Source organism: Pectinophora gossypiella, chromosome 29, assembly GCF_024362695.1.
Source record: "Pectinophora gossypiella chromosome 29, ilPecGoss1.1, whole genome shotgun sequence".
Classification (NCBI taxonomy): Eukaryota; Metazoa; Arthropoda; class Insecta; order Lepidoptera; family Gelechiidae; genus Pectinophora; species Pectinophora gossypiella.
In genome coordinates this window covers 4,928,151-4,948,677 of record NC_065432.1, presented here as the reverse complement: position 1 = coordinate 4,948,677, position 20,527 = coordinate 4,928,151, and the positions used below count along the sequence as shown (strand labels likewise).

Genomic DNA, 20,527 nt, shown 5'->3' with positions numbered 1-20,527 from the left:
AACTTGAACATAATTTGAAATTCATTCAAAGCAATACATCCTATCTTACAAAATCATGTATAATTTACGTTAGTTTTATACTTATTATTATTTTTTTTAAATTATTAATAGGTTTTTGAAGCTACAGTGAATAGTTTACAAAGAGAAATAAGTCAAACAATAGGAATTTGAAGGATTAATTGCAAGTGGAAAAACCGTCTAACGTCAAAACTTTCGACCCAACACAGAAACCAATAGGCTCTAACTTACATTAACTTTAATTCCTCTATATATACAAAAAAATAATATTAGTTTAAAAAAGTGTCTCTTGAAATAACAAAACTACCTTCAGAACATGACGTCGCGCTATAATTATTAACAAAAAAGTTATTCAGTTTTTTCCTCCTCCTGTAAAGTTAGGTCTGTGTAAGATAGGAGTATTTGCTTCTTCCCCGTCGATTTGCTAGAACGAGTTAAAGAGCGTCGATTCCGCCGCGTGCGGTCATTTTATCTCACTCTAACAAATGACTATTCTGAGTGACAGAAAAGGATGGAAATATTTGTGAACTACTGTTTTACTTACTTACTTATAATTCGATCGTGTTTCCTTCTAAGGATTTTTTCCTTTGTATTTAGATGGAGGATTCAGCCATTGACTCGTGCTTTAAAATTATGTGTAAGTATGTAAACAAAATTTGTATTCTTAAACCTCTTAGGAAATACTCAAATATTTGTACTGAAAGGCCCACTGGTTAAGACTAGACTATCCTCAGGACTGTTTCTTAGCTATTTTATCGCCAAATTCGGGCGCTTTATCCTTATAATCGTCTACGTTTTCACTTATGCTAGTAGCAACCGATATTTCGGTTACTGGTTCCTTATCTTCTGTTTTTTCATCGAAATATATCGCAACATCGTTCATGTCGATTTCGTCAACTGGTTTTATATTGTCCACACTTGGTGGTGGCACTCGGATACTGTGTTTGACTGAATTCTCGCTCTTCAAGTCGCATTCTGTGAAGGGTATGTCCCCACGGTGTTTGTGAATGATCTCACTGTGTAAGATTTTCTTTATGTCTTTATTTGTGCTTTGGATTTCCTGGTCGATTTGTAGATTTTGATTCTGTTGTTGAGGTTGTTGGCTTTGTTGATACTGTTGATTTTGTTGATACTGTTGTTGACTTTGTTGGGATTGTTGATTCTGTTGTGACTGTTGATTCTGTTGACTCTTTTGATTGACTTTGATCTTCGTGTGATCGACAGGTTCATATCCAGCTGGTAAAACGAGACCTCCGGTGTCCAAGCTAGCATAGTTCATGGCTTGGCTAAAGGATATTTGTCCAGGTTGACTTTGGACTTTGACCTGGGTTTGCCTAGGTTCTTCAATGGCTGATAAAATGCTCTGCAGTAAACCTTCAGAGAGTAACTGCTCGTGAGGTATCGTAGGGTTGTTCTTGCCGTTAGGACTATCAGCTGCTTGGATTTGCAGAGAGTAACTTCCTAGGTTACCTTTGATAGGTATATCGGCCGAGTTACTTAGTTGTCCATTAACTTGGTTGATGTTTTGACTGGTGGAAACAATCTTTTGTTGCAACTGCTTCGCTTCCTCGCTTAGTTTGTTGATTTTCTCAGACGTCTGCTGAATTTGGTTGGAAACGAACTGCAGTCTTTCGTCTTTGTAAGCATCTTTGTCTTTCATAGACTTGCCTTTTTGGACGCTGTTCTTTTCTGTCTTCTCTGTTTTGATGTCGTTGGCTACCACAGTCTGAACTAAAGTATGTGAGGCTGTTGACAAGTCCTTGGTGCTGTAGGAGACGGATTGGGACCCGGGTGCTGGTTTGTTAAAATCATTTTGTGGTGAAATCAATGTCTGCTGGTTTTTAGAAAGAGTCGAGCCTAAAGAGCTTAAACTTGCGACATAGCTGGACGCTAAATCCGAAGGAATCTTGTCACCGAATTTCGCCGCTTTTAATATAGCTTCATGGTAAGGACAGTGTTTCAGAATCGCTGCAGCTTCCAGATTGGATAGATTGGCGAAAATTGATCCGTCCAGGGTGGTTTTTACTTCATTCACGTTTGATCCGGAAGCGGTGTGGTCACCCACTGTGAACAGAGGCACCGAATAGGAGTCAACAGGAGAACCGTACAGATTGTTAGGCTGTTGTGGTTGTTGATGATGATGACTTTGTTGTTGTTGTTGGAAGGTGATTGGGTTACCAGAATGTGGCAGGCTGTAGAGATTTGAAGGCTCTATGGATAGAGATAAGCTGCTCAGTCCGTGGTTCCCAAGGTCTTGATTGACGTCTTTTACTTCGCGGATTGGTGGAGGCAAGTAAGCTGGGCCTTGAGACAAATGGTTATTGCCATGGTGGTCCTTATGATGTGTTATGTGACCGACGGATTGAATCAGACCATCAGGTACAGGCTCTCTGAATTTGATGGGATGTCTTGGCGAGTTTCCTCCAGAATGGCCACCGCCAGAGAAGGATCCGTAAGGAATTGGAAGGTTCGGTTGAGGTCTGGGTGGTGCACCGTATTGGCTACCAGGAGGTACTCCGTAGATTCCTGATGGAGGAATCAGACCTTTGGCGCCCTGCTGTCTTATGGAAGCCGGGTATGGTCCGCTTGATAGGGACTCCGCGGGTGGAGCCCCATAAGTGTCCAAAGGCTCAGGACCTGATAACGCTGGTCCTGAAGGCGCGGAGTGGATTGAGCCAGCGAAATCTCCACCAAGTTGAGTACCACCGAAGTCACCACCATGTTGAGTCTCGGTGTAATGCGCCTCAAAGACAGTCTTAGACTGGTCGATATGGTTCGAATCGCCGCCAACGATTGCATTCAAGTCAATATTAGCTAAAGCATCTTGATGTACACTCGAGTATCCAGTGTTGATCTGAGCTCCAGAGAATTGTTGGTGCTGATCAATATTTGGCAAGGAGTTTCCATCCAAATTGATGTGGATTTCTGGAGGTGGGGGTGGCGGAGGCCCATATTGGTCTTGGACATTTTGCTGGTGATGATGATGCTCTTCGATTTCAACTAGAGGTTTCGATACTCCAGGGATTGGCTTCCAACCATCGTACAAGACATGAGGAGGTGTTGGTGGTGCAGGTATACCTGGATGCGGAGGCCTAGGGTTCGGATCCGGTTGTGGAGGACCATAGTGGACGTTGCTGATCCCCTGAAGCACTTCAGGACCCACGGGACCTATAGGTCCTAAAGAATGCCCTGGCGGACCGTACGTATCAGCTGGGATCGGGAAGTTAGGCTTTAAGTCCAACGGAAGATTTGGCAGAGGGGTACCGTAAATAGGGGCTGGTAGGTTCAATCCCAAGTCAATATTGTTGTTGATAGCGAAGTTAGGTGGAAGATTTACTGGAGGTAGATCAAGTGGAATAGCAGGTCCGTTTACAGGTGGTCCGTAGTTGAGTTTAGGGGGACCATAAATCGGTTTAGGTGGCCCGTAAATCGGCTTTGGTGCACCATAAATATTTTTCGGAAAGACTATCTTTGGCGGCTTAAAAGGTGCTCCGTACGTCGGCTTTGGAAGATTCTGCTTCGGTGGTCCGTAAGTTTTCTTGGGGGGCCCATAAACAGACTTTGGAGGTCCGTAAACCGGTTTTGGAGGTCCATAGATCTTCGGAGGTCCGTACAGGGGCTTAGGCTTGGATATCGGTGGGGGTGGTGGTCCCTGGTACGTTTGAGAGGGGAAGACCACGGGGGCTGGTGGTCCGTACGCCCCAGGAGGAGTCTGTTGGAAGATGTTGATGCTGTTGTCCGGTACGCCGTATACTGGAGCAGGTTGGCCGTCGGGGACTGGAAGAGATAGAAAAAGAAATTATAAGTCTTACATACATACATAACAGCCTCCATGGTCTAGTGGTTAGAGCGTTAGGCTCACGCACGATCTGGAGGTCCGGGTTCGATTCCCGATGGGGACATTGTCGAAATCACTTTGTGAGACTGTCCTTTGTTTGGTAAGGACTTTTCAGGCTTGAATCACCTGATTGTCCGAAAAAGTAAGATGATTCCGTGCTTTGGTGGGCACGTTAAGCCGTTGGTCCCACTGCTGGGCACAGGCTGTAGGAAATAAGGGTATTCCAAAATGAGTGTATGCTAACCATACAAGTAACTTAACCGTCTCCCTAGCATTATCCCGTTTTTCACAGGGTCCGCTTACCTAACCTGAAGATTTGACAAGTCCGGTTTTTTACAGAAGCGACTGCCTGTCTGACCTTCCAACCCGCGAAGGGAAAACCAGCCCAATACAGGTTAGGTAACATACCTCTATAAAATGCATTTCTTGGGAATGTGGGTTTCCTTACCGCTGAGCACGTGATAATCATTTACAAGTAAGTAACTTACTAATGGGTATATCCCTCGGCGGTCCATACGCGTCGGCTGGAAGAGGCTCGCCGTAAGAGTTGGATAAGGCCGCCTCTCTCTTCTGGGCCTGGGGTGCTGGAATTTAAAAAAAATAGACTAAGTAGGTATTTATTTATTTGTATAAAGGATGGGGCGAATGAAAAAAGTATGTTCAGATTAACTTCTTTATATTTTAAAGGCAGCCTCCGTGGTCTAGTGGTTAGAGCGTTAGGCTCACGATCTGGAGGTCCGGGTTCGATTCCCGATGGGGACATTGTCGAAATTACTTTGTGAGACTGTCATTTGTTTGGTAAGGACTTTTCAGGCTTGAATCACCTGATTGTCCGAAAAAGTAAGACGATTCCGTGCTTCGGTGGGCACGTTAAGCCGTTGGTCCTGGCTATTAGCCGCAAAACGCCTCCACCAACTCGCAGTAGAGCAGCGTGGTGAAGTATGCTCCATACCCCCTCCGGTTGATTGAGGGGAGGCCAGTGTCCAGCAGTGAGACGTATATAGGCTGTTTATGTTTATGTATATTTTAAAGGAGACTGGTCATTTCTGCCCCAAGCCCGGCGCGAAAGAAACTTATCTCATAATGTTCGTAAAATTAGGTAAGTAAATTAAATGGAAAAAATCCGCATCGCTGAAATAAATGGCGAACTTACTGAATTTGCCTAGTGTTTTTAACATAACATAACATAACATAACAAATACTTTATTGCACAAACAGGAAAAAACAAAATACAAAACAAAAGAGAAATAGAATTAGTACAATAGGCGGTTTTTGTAAAGGCGCAACATTTTATTTTTAGTTTTTCGTTTATTTTTTGTTTATTGTTTTTTTTTTATTGAACAAATATTAAAATCCATTATTACCAGTTAAAACATATTTTTTTTAAACTTTACCTAATTTTACGAAAATGATAAGTTTAATTCGCGCCGGACCTGGGTTAATTTTGTATGGGCCGTGGCCAGTCTCAGTCACACACTGTACCTGTTCTTTTTGATGATGATAATGATAAAATATAGAAACAATAGATACATGGATGCACAGATAAGATGGTACAATGGTAAATTAGTGATTATGTAGAAGATATGAATGCATGCGATTATCTACCTGGTTGTCTCATCCGTGGGGGTGTCACCAGGGTGCGTTGGGGGCGATATGACCCCGGTGACACCCTTATTCGGGTGACACCCGAATATCCATCTAAGTGTACAAAAGTTTAGAACACTGAGGGACCTTCCAGGCAACCTTCCCCAAAAATAATACAGATGGCGCTGTTCAGATTTAACGTGATAATTACCTATTTTCTCATTACTCAGATAAGTACATAATTATTCATAAATCGAAGAGCTCGGTGGCGCAGCGGTAAACGCGCTCGGTCTGCGATTGTTGAAGTAAAGCAACTTTCGCAAAGGCCATCCATGCTTTCGCATAGGATGGGTGACCACAAAAAAAAAGTTTTCATCTCGAGCTCCTCCGTGCTTCGGAAGGCACGTTAAGCCGTTGGTCCCGGCTGCATTAGCAGTCGTTAATAACCATCAATCCGCACTGGGCCCGCGTGGTGGTTTAAGGCCCGATCTCCCTATCCATCCATAGGGAAGGCCCGTGCCCCAGCAGTGGGGACGTTAATGGGCTGATGATGATGATATTCATAAATATAATGGTCCCGATTCCTGCAGACACCTAATTTTATTTTAAGTTATATCTGTCATTTTCTTATCCGCCGAAAAGGAAAGGGACGGATGATTGACAGCTCTTAATTTTGGGAAGAATGAGTAAATGAATGAATAACCCGGCCGAATTAAAAAGGTATCTCGCTGGTATGCAAACCGTTTGACGTGTGCTGTCAACATAATTCTCTCGGGTTACTGGCCAATGCCAAATTTGTAGACGGCTGTTGTAGATTTGTGCTCCATAAATTTTATGCTTGTCGATTACCCGTCTCTTTCTTTTTCGGCGGATAAGAAAATGACAGATTTAACTTGAAATAAAATTAGATGGTGTTTACAGGAATTAGCATCATTGTAATGGCAGAGGCATTTATAAAATATAATTGTTGCGTGATATTTGGATCACATTATGTATAGAATGATGTTGCTACCTATATTGCTTCTCTTTATTTTGATCAGAATAATAATGGATGGAAGATGTGTTGTGCCTGAGTGTAATAACAAGGGTCATCATTTCAATCAATCAATACTACTTTATTGCACAACAACATATATAAAGGACATAAACATACGAATAAAACATAAGCACAATAGGCGGCCTTATTGCTAAACAGCAATTTCTGCCAGGCAACCTTAGGGTTATACCCAAAAACAAAGATAAAAGATGCGCGTGTTATCCTCATTAGAAATTATTGAATGAACGGCCTCGGTGGTCCAGTGATTGAGCATTAGGCTCACGATCCGGAGGTCCCGGGTTCGAATCCCGGTGGGGAAATATCACAAAAATTACTTTACCGTAGTTTGGTTAGAACATTACAGGCTGATCACCTGATTGTTCGGAAGTAAGATGATCCGTGCTTCGGAAGGCACGTTAAGCCTTTGGTCCCGGTTACTACTGATGTAAGTAAGTAGTCGTTACATGAGCCATGTCAGGGGCCTTTGGCGGCTCAATAGTGACCCTGACACCAGGGTTGATGAGGTTGGTACACCACCTCTCAACCCACACGAGAGAATATTAGAAATGATTGTCGCAAAGTAGAAGACGTGGTTATTTCGTCAAAGTCCCGAGCAATAAGTATCATCATCATCAGCCCATTAACGTCCCCACTGCAGGGGCACGGGCCTTCCCTATGGATGGATAGGGAGATCGGGCCTTAAACCACCACGCGGGCCCAGTGCGGATTGGTGGTTATTAACGACTGCTAATGCAACCGGGACCAACGGCTTAACGTGCCTTCCGAAGCACGGAGGAGCTCGAGATGAAAACTTTTTTTTTTGTGGTTACCCATCCTATGACCGGCCTTTGCGAAAGTTGCTTAGCTTCAACAATCGCAGACCGAGCGCGTTTACCGCTGCGCCACCGAGCTCCTCAATAAGTATATAGATGATTATCACGTTAAAACTGTGTAGCGCCATCTTGATTTTTCTTGGGGAAAGTTGCCTGGAAGTACCTGCTTGATACCTTAACAACATACAAAATAAATAAGAAAAAATGTACTGTGGTGTTATTCTATAAGCCATAATTACCGTTGTTCGTAGCCTCAGCCTGCAGGTCATGCTCGCTGTCCTTGGCCACCAGCCCAGGAGGAGTCTCCTCAGCAGACACCACCAGCAACACCCAGCACCACCACACCAACTGGAATCATAGACGAAGGTTTAAGTAAGCATAATATATTATAAACAGCCTAAATATGTCTCACTGCTGGGAACAGGCCTCCCTTCAATCAATCGGAGGGGGTATGGAGCATACTCCACCACGCTACTCCATTTCTTCTCTTCTAGGTTGTGAGGTGGATTAGCAACCTCATCAACCCTGGTGTCAGGGTTACTATTGAGCCGCCAAAGGCCCTTGACATGGCTCATATAACGACTACTTACTTACATCAGTAAGTAGTAACCGGGACCAACGGCTTAACGTGCCTTCCGAAGCACGAATCATCTTACTTTCGGACAATCAGGTGATCAGCCTGTAATTTCCTTACCAAACTAGGGACCAGAAAGTATTTTTTGTGGTATGGGACACCGGGAATCGAACCCAGGACCTCCGGATCGTGAGCCCAACGCTCAACCACTGCCGAACACTGTTAAATAGGAAATGTCACCAACAGGAAATAAATTATCTACCACTCATTCGTATAATCATCTCCGCATATAGATTGAACATCATAATTACTCAACAATTAATCATCTGTAAGAAAGTCAATTGATTCACTTCTCTCCCGCCGCCATTTTGTTCAGAATTTCCGCCACGAAAGTTCATTACTTTCGTCACTTCCTATCAAAAAAGTTAATCATGGTTCATCCGCTTCACGCAACTATAAAAGTTGAATCCGAAAACAATTCACTGTAGACTCGCGTCCTATAGGGGTAGGCTGAGCAACTTTTGTCGCTATTTTGCAGTCTCTTTTGGTTCGCGTACGGTCACGAGCATTAATATGTATACACTTTGGTACCATGTCACATTAACTTTTTTGACAAATTGAACTGTAAGTCTCACTAAATGTCAAATATGTTAGTGCGACAGAGTCCTAAAGTGGGTACATTATATTGCTCATGACTGTACCTAACCTGAAGGTTTGATAAGTCCGGTTATTTTTACAGAAGCGACTGCCTGACCTTCCAACCCGCGAAGGGAAAACCAACCCAATTTTAGGTCTAAACCTACTTCCTAAACTCAGTTCTCTGTTTTCCTTCATCGCTGATCACGTATAACACCACAATAAAATTATTTGTATTTCTCGTGTAAGTTGTTTTTATTATGTGTTTTGATTGTAAGTTATGTGTTACTCCGTATTTTATATTTATATATACATTTAATTCTGCTGGCCAGTTATTCTGTGCGCCATGTGGCCGAATCTTCAAATCGAAGTTCGGTTTTGCTAGTCATATTAGAGCCTATCATAACATCGACCTGGGATAGACATTTAGGAGTCGCCGTCGCCGGACACGGCTTGGATGATGATGATGATGATGATTTTATATTATACAGGGTGTTAGTGACATCGTAACGAATACTCAGGGGAATGATTCAGACCATGATTCTGAGTTGATATTAAGCGGAATTTCCTGTTGGAAAATTCTTAAAAAAAAAATTTCACATCTTTTTGCGACGGAAAATTCCACTTGATATCAACTCAGAATCATGGCCTCAATCACCCCTCAAAGTTTTCGTTACGATGTCACTAACACCCTGTATATTTGTTATTTTTTTTTATGTTACTGTGGTGTCCCTTTATAATAAACGTTTCATTCTTTCTTTCTTCTTTCTATAACTTAAGTAGCAGGTAAAATGTAGTGGAAAGCTAGCCCAAACACATAAATCATCATCTCCCTAGCATTATCCCGTTTTCCACAGGGTCCGCTTACCTTACCTGACGATTTGACAGGTCCGATTTTTTACAGAAGCGACTGCCTGTCTGACCTTCCAACCCGAAGGGAAAACCAGCCCAATACAGGTTAGGTCACATACCTCAGGAAATGCGTTGCAATATGGGTTTCCTCACCGTGTTTTCCTTCACGGCTGAGCACGTGATAATCATTTATGATCCAAACATGAATTCGAAACAAATTCGACAATTGGTGTAGGCCTGTGCTGGATTCGACGTGCGACCTCAAAGTGAGAGGCAAGCGTTCTACCAACTGGGCTACCACGACTCTTAGCCCAAAGACATCTCCCGTTTATAATTTCTCTGTGAATTATTATACTTAATAACTAGTTTTCGGATGAAAGTTACCATTGTAAATAAAAAATGAAAAATGAACTGGAAAAAACTTAATGAATCTCTGATCACCATTGGCCATTTACCGATATTAACTGAACAATTAAACCTAGTTATTCCTAACACATCGGAAGTTTCCCACCGGAAAACAATAAAAACGTGCGAACCATTTGGTAGGTAAGTAAGTAATCAGATTATTGGAACTATCTGTCTGTCCGTGGCGTAATATAAGAATGAAGAATGAAAGAACAGTGGATTCCGCGGTCGAGCTAATATACTAGAGGTGGGATACAATTGTATTGATTTTTATCGATATCGATTATCGTCTTCTATCGTGTGGGTTGTGAGGTGGACTACCAACCTCAAACGTAGTCATTGCTACTTAATTCATGAATAAAATTTGAAAGTAAGTCGAAAAGTAAAATGAGATTGATTTTTTAAGGTTTTAAACTGGCTTCTATTTCTAGATTAGCAATTTATTATTTATTTTTGACCCATTTAAATAATGAAGACAAACCGAAGGAACGTGCGTAAAGAAAACAAACATTTGCGCGGGAAAGTCGTCGAAAGAGATTTAACCGAGGAGGTTTTAAGGTTGTATTAGAGGTTTGAGTTATCGGGTCGTCGGGATCGTATATTACGTCCTTCACACGCCGATAATTTTCATTTTCATTCTCCCACTCATCAGTCTGGAATCAGATGTTGTCGTGAGCTACACAATTGACTGGTTTCCCAGGTCAAAGATAAGTTATAAAATTCTGATGACTAAATAAAGACAGATCTAAAACTGTCAAAAAAAGTATTATTAATTTTTTATAACTGTTTAAATGTGTGTGGATTGATTATTTCACGACTCGTAGACTGTATTTAAAGAAACGCTGATTGTTTTGCGACTTCGCATATAATTCAGTTTTAGTAGATAAAGGTTACTGTTAACGACAGCCTTCTTGGTCGTCCTTAGTTTTGTTTTTATATATATATATATATATTGTCATACTTGTACGTTCTGTTGTTTTAAAAAAATGACAGTTTTTCGTTCATAATAAAATTAGCTTACAATGTTTTTGCGTTTTCGATATTTTTCACGTATGCGCTCTCAACAGTTACAAACACGTCAGAAAATAAGAGATAGATCGATGAATATAAAAAACTAATTTAAAAAAGTAAAGAATTAATATTTTTTATAACCTTTTTTTAAAGGTATTTTTATGTTGCAATTGTCAACAATAACTTATTTATGAATTTTAACAGTGAAAAATTATAATAAGGAAGATTTTATCGATATTTACATGTACATCACTATAGTGTAATCTAGTTTAGAGCTTTCTTCTTCGTGTGATCGGTAAGTGAGAGTGTCGTGTGGTCGTGACTATTACCATGTTCAATGAACTGTAAGATAGGTCATACCAGTTTTTCCCACTGGTCAGATTGATGGCCAGACTAAACTAGCTTCTTTTGTCGTGTAGGTTGTGAGGTGGAGTACCAACCTCATCAACCCTGGTGTTAGGGTTACTATTGAGTCGCCAAAGGCCCCTGACATGGCTCATATAGTCGAAATTGTATGAGTCTTTCGAGGAGCAAGGTGGCGCAGCGGTAAACGCGTTCAAGCCTATGACCGGCCTTTGCGCAGGCAACTTTCGCAAAGGCCGGTCATAGGATGGGTGACCACAAAAAAAAATAAGTTCATCTCGAGCTCCTCCGTGCTTAGGAAGGCACGTTAAGCCGTTGGTACCGGCTGCATTAGTAATCGTTAATAACCATCAATCCGCACTGGGCCCGCGTGGTGGTTTAAGGCCCGATCTCCCTATCCATCCATAGGGAAGGCCCGTGCCCCAGCAGTGGGGACGTTAATGGGCTGGCGATGAATGAATTCACTCTATGATATGTATTTGCGGTCACCTTTAAGTTAGATTATATTGCCTTTTATTTTGCGTTAGCTTGGTAAATATTTATTGCGTGCCAAATTGCGGCAAAACATGAGATTCTCACATTTATTGTACCATGTTTTATGAACAAATAAATAATTTTGAATATCAGTATTATTCCTTATTCTATGATCAAAGTATGTTTAGATAGAAATCGTTTAAAAAAGCAAACAATTTCTCTACTACCGGCAGCATCCGCCGCCTCGCCGGATGTACTGACCGGGCGTTTAAGAGGTCGAGCTGAGTGGGCTAATGAGCGTGTGTGTATGATCATACATACGTCACACGACTGCACACGTTACACACACAATCTATCTATAATAATAATAAAGGCGCGTGCGGCAGGCACCCTCAATCTTTTTTTTTTTTTTGACGTGACTTATTGTAGATTTGCCGCAGATGGCATTAACTACTTGGCCGGACAAATGGGGAGCGCTGAAGGCTCTCACCCGGTACAACGTTTAAGACAACAGGCCTGAGGGTGCCCAGTTGGGCGCGAACCTCGGCTCAGGGCGTCGTCTGAGAGGAAAAATATTTGAAAGAATTAATCGACCCTAGTGGGTCGATAGCGATAAGCGCTGAATGAGGGAACACCCTCAATCACTGCCTTTAAAGTTCTATTGAAGAAGTATTTTCTGGAACATTGACTTTGAGCTAAACCATACTATATATTATACTAGCTTTTGCCAGCGACTTCGTCTGCGTGGCGTGTTATAAAAGAGAGATCTTTGTGTGTGTGGGAGTGCATATCAAATTTCAAGCATCATTCTAACTTATGCAGTTTATATTTTTTCATACAATTTTTTCTTATTTTTCAAAATACAGCCTTTATATTTACTAAGGTATGCATGCATGCTAGATTGAAAACATCTATCTTACGCGGTTTCGATTTTTTTCATACAAATGTTTTTTCCCGCTAACTCCCGTTTCCGTGGGAATTTTGCAATATCCTGTTGCAACTAAGCTTTAAGTTAACTAAGGTACCTGCATGCCAAATTTCAAGCGTCTAACTTAAGCGGTTTAGATTTTTCATACAAAAGGATTTTCCCGCTAATTCCCGTTCCCGTGGGAATTCCGGGAATTCCTTTCTTAGTGCACCTCTACGGTACCTAAGCTACGTCCCTTCCAAATTTCAAGTGCCTACGTTGTGCGTTGATATGTCAGTCAGTCAGTTTTTCTTTTATATATTTAGATAAAGGCGCGTGCGGCAGGCACCCTCAATCACTGCCTTTAAATCTGGAACATTGACTTTGAGCTAAACTATACTATATATTATATTATATGTGTTTTATATATCTATATACTTATCTTGTAATATACTTACTTATTTGTGTAATTATTTATCTCTCTCTATTTAAGAGCTGCGCTCTTGTCGGTGGAGTAACCGCCATTCCTCTCTTCTTCTCGCCAAAACCTTACAATACAATACAATACAAAAACTCATTGCACTTGAATCACATTAAAAATACATTAGTATTATCCTTCCCCTCCCGATACGACACGACCTGCACCTTCTCTTTTATTTGTTTCATAAATGTTATCCTAGGTCTACCCCTTCCTCTCTTCCCTTCAATTTTTCCTTCTATAATGTTTGTTATAAATGAATCGTGTCGTATCAGGTGGCCAATCATATTTCCTCTCCGGTTCTCTTTTCTTCAACTCTTTCCAGCACTTTTTCATTTGACACCATTTCAGTCCAGCTTATACCCTCCAGCCTTCGCCAACACCACATCTCAAACGCTTCCAACCTCTCTCTGTCTCTCTGTGTCATAGTCCACGTTTCACTTCCATAGAGTGCCATGCTCCAAATATATGATTTAATAAACCGTTTCCTTATTTTTAATTATTAATAAGTAGTATATATACGTATTTAGTAATATAAGTAATAAGTATACATTTAGTTTAAAAAAAAAGTTTTCATCTCGAACTCCTCCGTGCTTCGGAAGGCACGTTAAGCCGTTGGTAATAACCACCAATCCGCACTGGGCCCGCGTGGTGGTTTAAGGCCCGATCTCCCTATCCATCCATAGGGAAGGCCCGTGCCCCAGCAGTGGGACGTTAATGGGCTGGTGATGATGATGATACGTATTTAGTAATATTAGTAAATAAGTATATATTTAGTTACCCCCTCCGGTTGATTGAGGAGGCCTGTGCCCAGCAGTGGGACGTATATAGGCTGTTTTATCTATATATTTAGTTTACTTGTAATTCATAGATATCAACTCATTTATTGCGTAATAACCGGCCTACTGAGTTTCATTCAGGCTGTCCAAGGTTAGCTGGAAGAAATCCCAATTAGGGATAAGCTCGCCTATGCTTTATCTAACGATAAATTATATGTGAATTTTCTTTGTATTTTAAAGCAAGAAAGAGTAAACAGACAAACAAAGAAACGCGTAAGGATGTGACGATCCCATCGCCCCCTGGTGAATTCATCAGCGAACCTGGTAAATTCAGCAGTGCAGTCAGTCTCCGCAGGCCAGCTTGTGGCGAGCTGTTGGTGAGTGACGACACCACGGAACTGAGATCCCCCGAGAGTCGGTCAGGCCCTCCGTCTCCGGCTTGCCTTCACTGGCCGGCCGGAGTGGACCCCAGCGGGGGCCGCAGGACTCTCACCTCTGGCTTGCCTTCATTGGCCGGCCAGAGTGGGGCGTTAGAGCTATACGCTCGCAGGGTGGAAGTGAGTTGGTGAGGCGGGTAAACCGCTTTTTTTTATTTTAACCGACTTCAAAAAAGGAGGAGGTGCTCAATTCGACCGTATATTTTTTTTTCTGTCGTGTTATAAACAATTTGTATTTTATTCTTAGTAAGTCTAATTCGGTGATCTCTGCCTACCCCATTAGGAACTTAGCGTGATCTTATGTAAGTATGTAATCCTGCTATTGAAATTTCTAAAAAGTAACATGTTCTAGAGTCAGTTTCCATTTCACTATTGCTATAGAAATTCGTGCGTTTCACACGAATACATCAACACAGTTATAGTTAGGTTGGTGACACACTAAGTGGTAGCACACGACGGACATCAGAAATCAGAATCATTTATCCATTTATTATCATGGATTAACTTGTTGAAGGTCAATGTATCATTTTTGAATTTACATCATTTCGCAAGGTGTTATGGCTGAGAAGAAATGACAAGAAACTGCAACAGCAACACATCTTCTAAATCAATGAGAGTACATTACAAGTTATTTAATAATTAGAGGAACACATTTAATACCAGACATTTTCATTATTAATCTTATGAGACGTCCTGAGCCTAAGTTCGCGCCCAACTGAGCACTCTCAGGCCTGTTGTTATAAATTTTGTGCCTACCCATTTGTCCGGCCAAGTAGTTAATGCCATCTGCGGCAAATCTACAATAAGTCACGTCAAGAAAAAAGTTAGTAAGTATCATCTTTTTTGACCTTTAACGTAATTTTGCCGTGACGTGACCTATTGAAGGAAGCGTTGAGCGCCCGCACCCGGTACAAAATTGAAACTAGTGTAGCGTAGCTCATATTACTTGTTAAGGTAAACATAGAGATAAGTTAGCTTTAAGAACTTTTGTATACCACACTATTTCGGCAAACTAGTATCACGGAATTAACGACCTCGGTTGTCACTGGACAACCTTGAGCGTTGGGCTCACGATCCGGAGGTTCTGGGTTCGATTCCCGGAACATATCACAAAAATTACTTTTCTACTAAATTTCTAAAAACCAAACAACAATCAGACATAACACATGAATACAGTACAATTTGATTACGATTGAGATGAGAAGTTCTCGGTGTGCCACAGACTTTACCACACCTCTCAGGCAGATGGTTGCTATCTGCAGATCAACGAAAGTGGTGGTAAAAGCGATGGCTGACCTGCAGTCTCACGTCATATTTATATTTAGACGCTTAACAGACTTGACGTACATCAAAACGAAAGATGCTTAGTTTGCATTTGTTCTCAGCGCTCCCCATTTGTCCGGCCAAGTAGTTAATGTCATTTGCGGCAAATCTACAATAAGTCACGCCAAAAAAGAAATCATTGCTGGAGTGTCTACATAATTATTCATAAGCATTTAAATGTTATGGTAGAGGTATGAATTAAAAATAATTGTTGCTTGATATTTGGATCAGATTATGTATAGAATTACAGTGTATTCTTGAAAGTAGTTACTTACCCCTTTCACGGACAGAGATCACGGGTCATTGATGGTTCATAATAGGTAATATGACACTTTGGAATCGGAACGTCATAAGACGTTCTGTCCTTGAAAGTGTTAATACTTAATGCCATTTAAAATCCATCATCTCCATAGCATTATCCCGTTTCTCACAGGGTCCGCTTACGTAACCTGAAGATTTGACAGGTCCGGTTTTTTACAGAAGCGACTGCCTGTCTGCCCTTCCAACCCGCGGATAACCAGCCCAATACAGGTTAGGTCACATACCTCCGAAAATGCATTTCTCGGGATGTGGGTTTCCTCACGATGTTTTCCTTCACCGTTGAGCACGTGATAATAATTTATGATCCGAACATGAATTTGACAATCATTCGACAGGCCTGTGCTGGATTCGAACCTGCGACCTCAAAGTGAGAGGCAAGCGTTCTACCAACTGATCTACCACGGCTCCGGTTTTCGATCACAAAGTTATTTTTGTAATATGTCCCCACCGGAATTCGAATCCGAAGCCTCCGGATCGTGAGCCCAACGCTCATCCACTGGACCATACAAGTTATCGTGCTTCGGAAGGCACGTTAAACCGTTGGTTCCGGTTACTATTTACTGATGTAAGTGAGTAATCGTTACGTTTTTATTTTATTTTTTTATTTATTTTCCATAATTCTTAAACAATATCTTTACAGGTATACCCAATGCGATATCGATACATAAATGCGATTAAATATTTTATAAAACAAAGTATGAACACACACACAACATAACATCTAGTACCCACTGAAATAATTTAGAGACCGTTCTGTGAATTTCACCACCGAACAAGTAAATAAGTCAACCTCGTAGTTACGTTCCGCTATATCATTAATGTAGTGCAAGGCCCTAGTGACAGGAGGAGGTGAGCCATGTCAGGGGCCTTTGGCGGCTCAATCACAACCCTGAAACCAGGGTTGATGAGGCTGGTAGTCCACCTCACAACCCACACGATAAGAAGAAGATAGAAGTTATATGCCCGGTGTATGAAGAATAAAAAAAAACTGGAAACCCTACATTTAACTATCAGCGACCACAGAGTATAAAATTAAATAAAATGGAATAAACAAAGTAATGTCGTCACGGTGTGCGCACGCGCATATGCCGTGAAGAAAGTCAAGTTCAACATTCAAATGCGTTCTCAACGGACACATCCGAATTAGTGTGGAAAGAGAATAAAATATTATGACCATACTTGTAGTAATCTAGATTTAGTTTTTTTTACGTGTCCTATTACACAACGAATTTATTTAACCCACGTTCATGCCTGGTTTATTTTTTATTTGTAAGGTGGGAGAATCGAATTCAGTGGTTTAGAGCGAGCGAGCAGTGTCGCGTTCTCCGAACTTGGCTATCACGGGAGTGAAAGTTTTACACAAATTAATCTGATTCCTAAATATCATGTTTGAGTGTAGTGTAACGGAAACCAATCACTATTCACGTCTAATTTTTATGATCCGAAACAAACAACTTCTCTCAATCAGCGCTTATCGCTATCGACTCACTAGGGTCGATTAATTCTTTCAAATATTTTTCCTCTCAGACGTCGCCCTGAGCCGAGGTTCGCGCCCAACTGGGCACCCTCAGGCCTGTTGTCTTAAACGTTGTACCGGGTGAGAGCCTTCAGCGCTTCCCATTTGTCCGGCCAAGTAGTTAATGCCATATGCGGCAAATCTACAATAAGTCACGTCAAAAAAAAAATAACAATAGCGATAGGTGTTGAAGGGAAATTGTCGACCACGCCGGCGGGGTCGGTATGTTTTCGAAAAGACACACGCTACTTGGCCGAGCTACTACCCCGCAGAGAAACACATCATCTTCCCGAGATGTCACCCGGTGCGCAGGCGCATACACTTTCAACAACTTTCTATGACCTAGCCGCTAGCATTCTAGTGCTTATTGACGCGGAAAACCTGATCTAGGTTTTACATAGTGTTCAAGATGTAGTTGGGTGCGTTATTGTTTTAAATTTAATTCGTCTCCATGGCGTTCTCCCGTTTTTCACAGGACCCGCTTACCTAATCTGTGATTAATAATCTTACAATACAATACAATACAAATACACTTTATTGCACCAAAATAAAAAGAAATAATTACAAAAAGTCTCTTAACTAAGTACATGGCAAATGGCGGCCTTATCGCTTAAAGCGATTTCTTCCAGACAACCATAAGGTGAGGAAAAAGTTAAAAAAAAAATTGAAAGATTGCGGGTACAAACTATACATACAACTTAACAACAAATACATGCAAATAAATATACAATACAATACAAATACACTTTATTGCACCAAACTAAAAATAAATAATTACAATAATTTATTAAATATATAACATACTTACAAATATAATATATACCTAACCTATATACATAACCTAGCATATATACCTACTAATCTAATCTTCTTATCGTGTGGGTTGTGAGGTAGATTACCAACCTCATCAACCCTGTTGTCAGGGTTATAATTGAGCCGCCAAAGGCCCCTGACATGGCTCATGTAACGATTACTCACTTACATCAGTAAATAGTAACCGGGACCAACGGCTTAACGTGCCTTCCGAAGCACGGATCATCTTATTTTCGGACAATCAGGTGATCAGCCTATAATGTCCTAACCAAACTAGGGATCACAAAGTGATTTTTGTGATATCCCACCGGGATTCGAACCCGGGGCCTCCGGATCGTGAGACCAACGCTCAACCACTGGACTACAGAGGCCGTTGTGATTAATAATAATAATATAATAATAATTTATTTATTTCACGAAACATGTCTCATTGTGTTAGTAAACTTATTCTAGATGTTAGTAGCCTTATCTAATATTAGATGCTGTGACATGCAAGTCACAGCATCTACGCAGATACGGGCAGTCGAGTCGCGCACCTATCATCGAGAGGGCGGGGTTGCCGCTGCCCCGCACCCTGCGCACCAGAGACGTGCATCGCTTCCTCATAGTCGTATAAAAGCAGTCGACGCGAGTCCCCGATACCGACCCCGCCGGCGTGGTCGACGATTTCCCTCATTCAGCGCTTATCGCTATCGACCCACTAGGGTCGATTAATTCTTTCAAATATTTTTCCTCTCAGACGACGCCCTGAGCCGAGGTTCGCGCCCAACTGGGCACCCTCAGGCCTGTTGTCTTTTTAAACGTTGTACCGGGTGAGAGCCTTCAGCGCTCCCCATTTGTCCGGCCAAGTAGTTAATGCCATCTGCGGCAAATCTACAATAAGTCACGTCAAAAAAAAAAAATCTATTATTAGACTTGCATGTCACAGCATCTACGCAGATACGGGCAGTCGAGTCGCGCACCTATCATGGAGAGGGCGGGGTTGCCGCTGCCCCGCACCCTGCGCACCAGAGACGTGCTACGCTTCCCCATAGTCGTATAAAAGCAGTCGACGCGAGCTTCAGCGAACATGCCCGAGGCGCTACAGAAGCGAGGCAGCCGCAACAACACCCTAAAAGCGTTGTTGAACTGGACGCGAATACCGTTGTATGCTTTCTGAGTGAAGTTCGCCCACAGGCTGCACGTGTAGAGCGAGGTACAGTACGCTCTAAAAAGCGTTAGATTAGGTGTCATATTTACCTATCATCATCATCAGCCCATTAACGTCCCCACTGCTGGGGCACGGGCCTTTCCTATGGATGGGGAGATCGGGCCTAAACCACCACGCGGGCCCAGTGCGGATTGGTGGTTATTAACGACTGCTAATGCAGCCGGGACCAACGGCTTAACGTGCCTTCCGAAGCACGGAGGAGCTCGAGATGAAAACTTTTTTTTTGTGGTGACCCATCCTATGACCGGCGTTTGCGAAAGTTGCTTAACTTCAACAATCGCAGACCGAGCGCGTTTACCGCTGCGCCACCGAGCTCCTCACTCGTTATATATACGTATATAAGTACTTACTATTTAAAAATATTATTTGAAAGGCTCTTACCGCTCTGCGCCGATCCATCTGTAAAGAGAACAAATTATCAATTAATAATGACATTCATAAGCTCACGACTATATCGCAATGGGGTAGGCAGAGGTACATCCATCACAAGATGAACTAAGTACCTCCTTACCGAGCTTTCTGTTAGACCAACGTGGTAGGTTTTTCTAGATTAGCATTTTGCATTTTATAATTTATCTTCGACCCAGTAAATAAGTACATACATACATAAACTCACGCCTATTTCCCACCGGGGTAAGCAGAGACAATAGAATTCCATTTGCCCGACCGAGTAGGTTTACATTGACCAAATTGGAGATGTCCTTAGAAAAGGTTTAATACGATCTACTCTGAACCGACGTGCGTGTATGAAGCGATTGATGAATGTGGAGAAAGCAAAGTCAGGATCGAAGCAAATGGAATTCTATCTATAGTCTCTGCTTACCCGTGTGGGAAATATGCGTGCGTTTATGTATGTATGTATTTTCAGACAAATTCAAAATATTGTCTAGTATTTTATTATAAAAACGTATACATAACCCCAAAAAGATGAATTTTATTTACTTAATCTAGAATTATGGTTAGCAATTCAAGTTATTGCAACAAAAGTGATAGGAATAAAAGTTAAAACGTGTTATAACCGTTATAACAGTTAAATCACGTTTGTACCTGGTAATAACCACAAAATAACATAGACATTCTGTTATAAACAAACATAATTCTCTGCTCATTACGTCATTT

The 20,527-nt window shown here is 41.6% G+C and overlaps 2 protein-coding genes across 3 annotated transcripts in view; one reads left to right on the top strand and one right to left on the bottom strand.

Moving 5' to 3' along the window:
* LOC126379460 (regulator of G-protein signaling 7) overlaps positions 1–20,527 on the top strand; it is a 187,503-nt gene that overhangs the window by 32,698 nt on the left and 134,278 nt on the right. The gene's annotated exons all lie outside the window — the stretch shown is intronic.
* Positions 644–20,525, bottom strand: LOC126379694 (uncharacterized). Its single transcript, XM_050028513.1, has 8 exons — positions 20,521–20,525; positions 19,790–19,807; positions 19,198–19,375; positions 7,549–7,657; positions 4,345–4,440; positions 2,710–3,795; positions 1,220–2,664; positions 644–1,078 (listed from the first exon to the last, which is right to left on the bottom strand). The coding sequence occupies exons 1-8, from the start codon at positions 20,523–20,525 to the stop codon at positions 749–751; spliced, it is 3,267 nt and encodes a 1,088-aa protein (XP_049884470.1). The 3' UTR covers positions 644–748.

Coding starts and splice junctions, on each gene's coding strand:
- LOC126379694 (XM_050028513.1), bottom strand. Junction 3,796..4,344: donor GCCGAGGGATATACCCATTA/GTAAGTTACTTA, acceptor TATCTCTTCCAG/TCCCCGACGGCCAACCTGCT. Junction 1,079..1,219: donor TCGATCACACGAAGATCAAA/GTCAATCAAAAG, acceptor CAAATCGACCAG/GAAATCCAAAGCACAAATAA.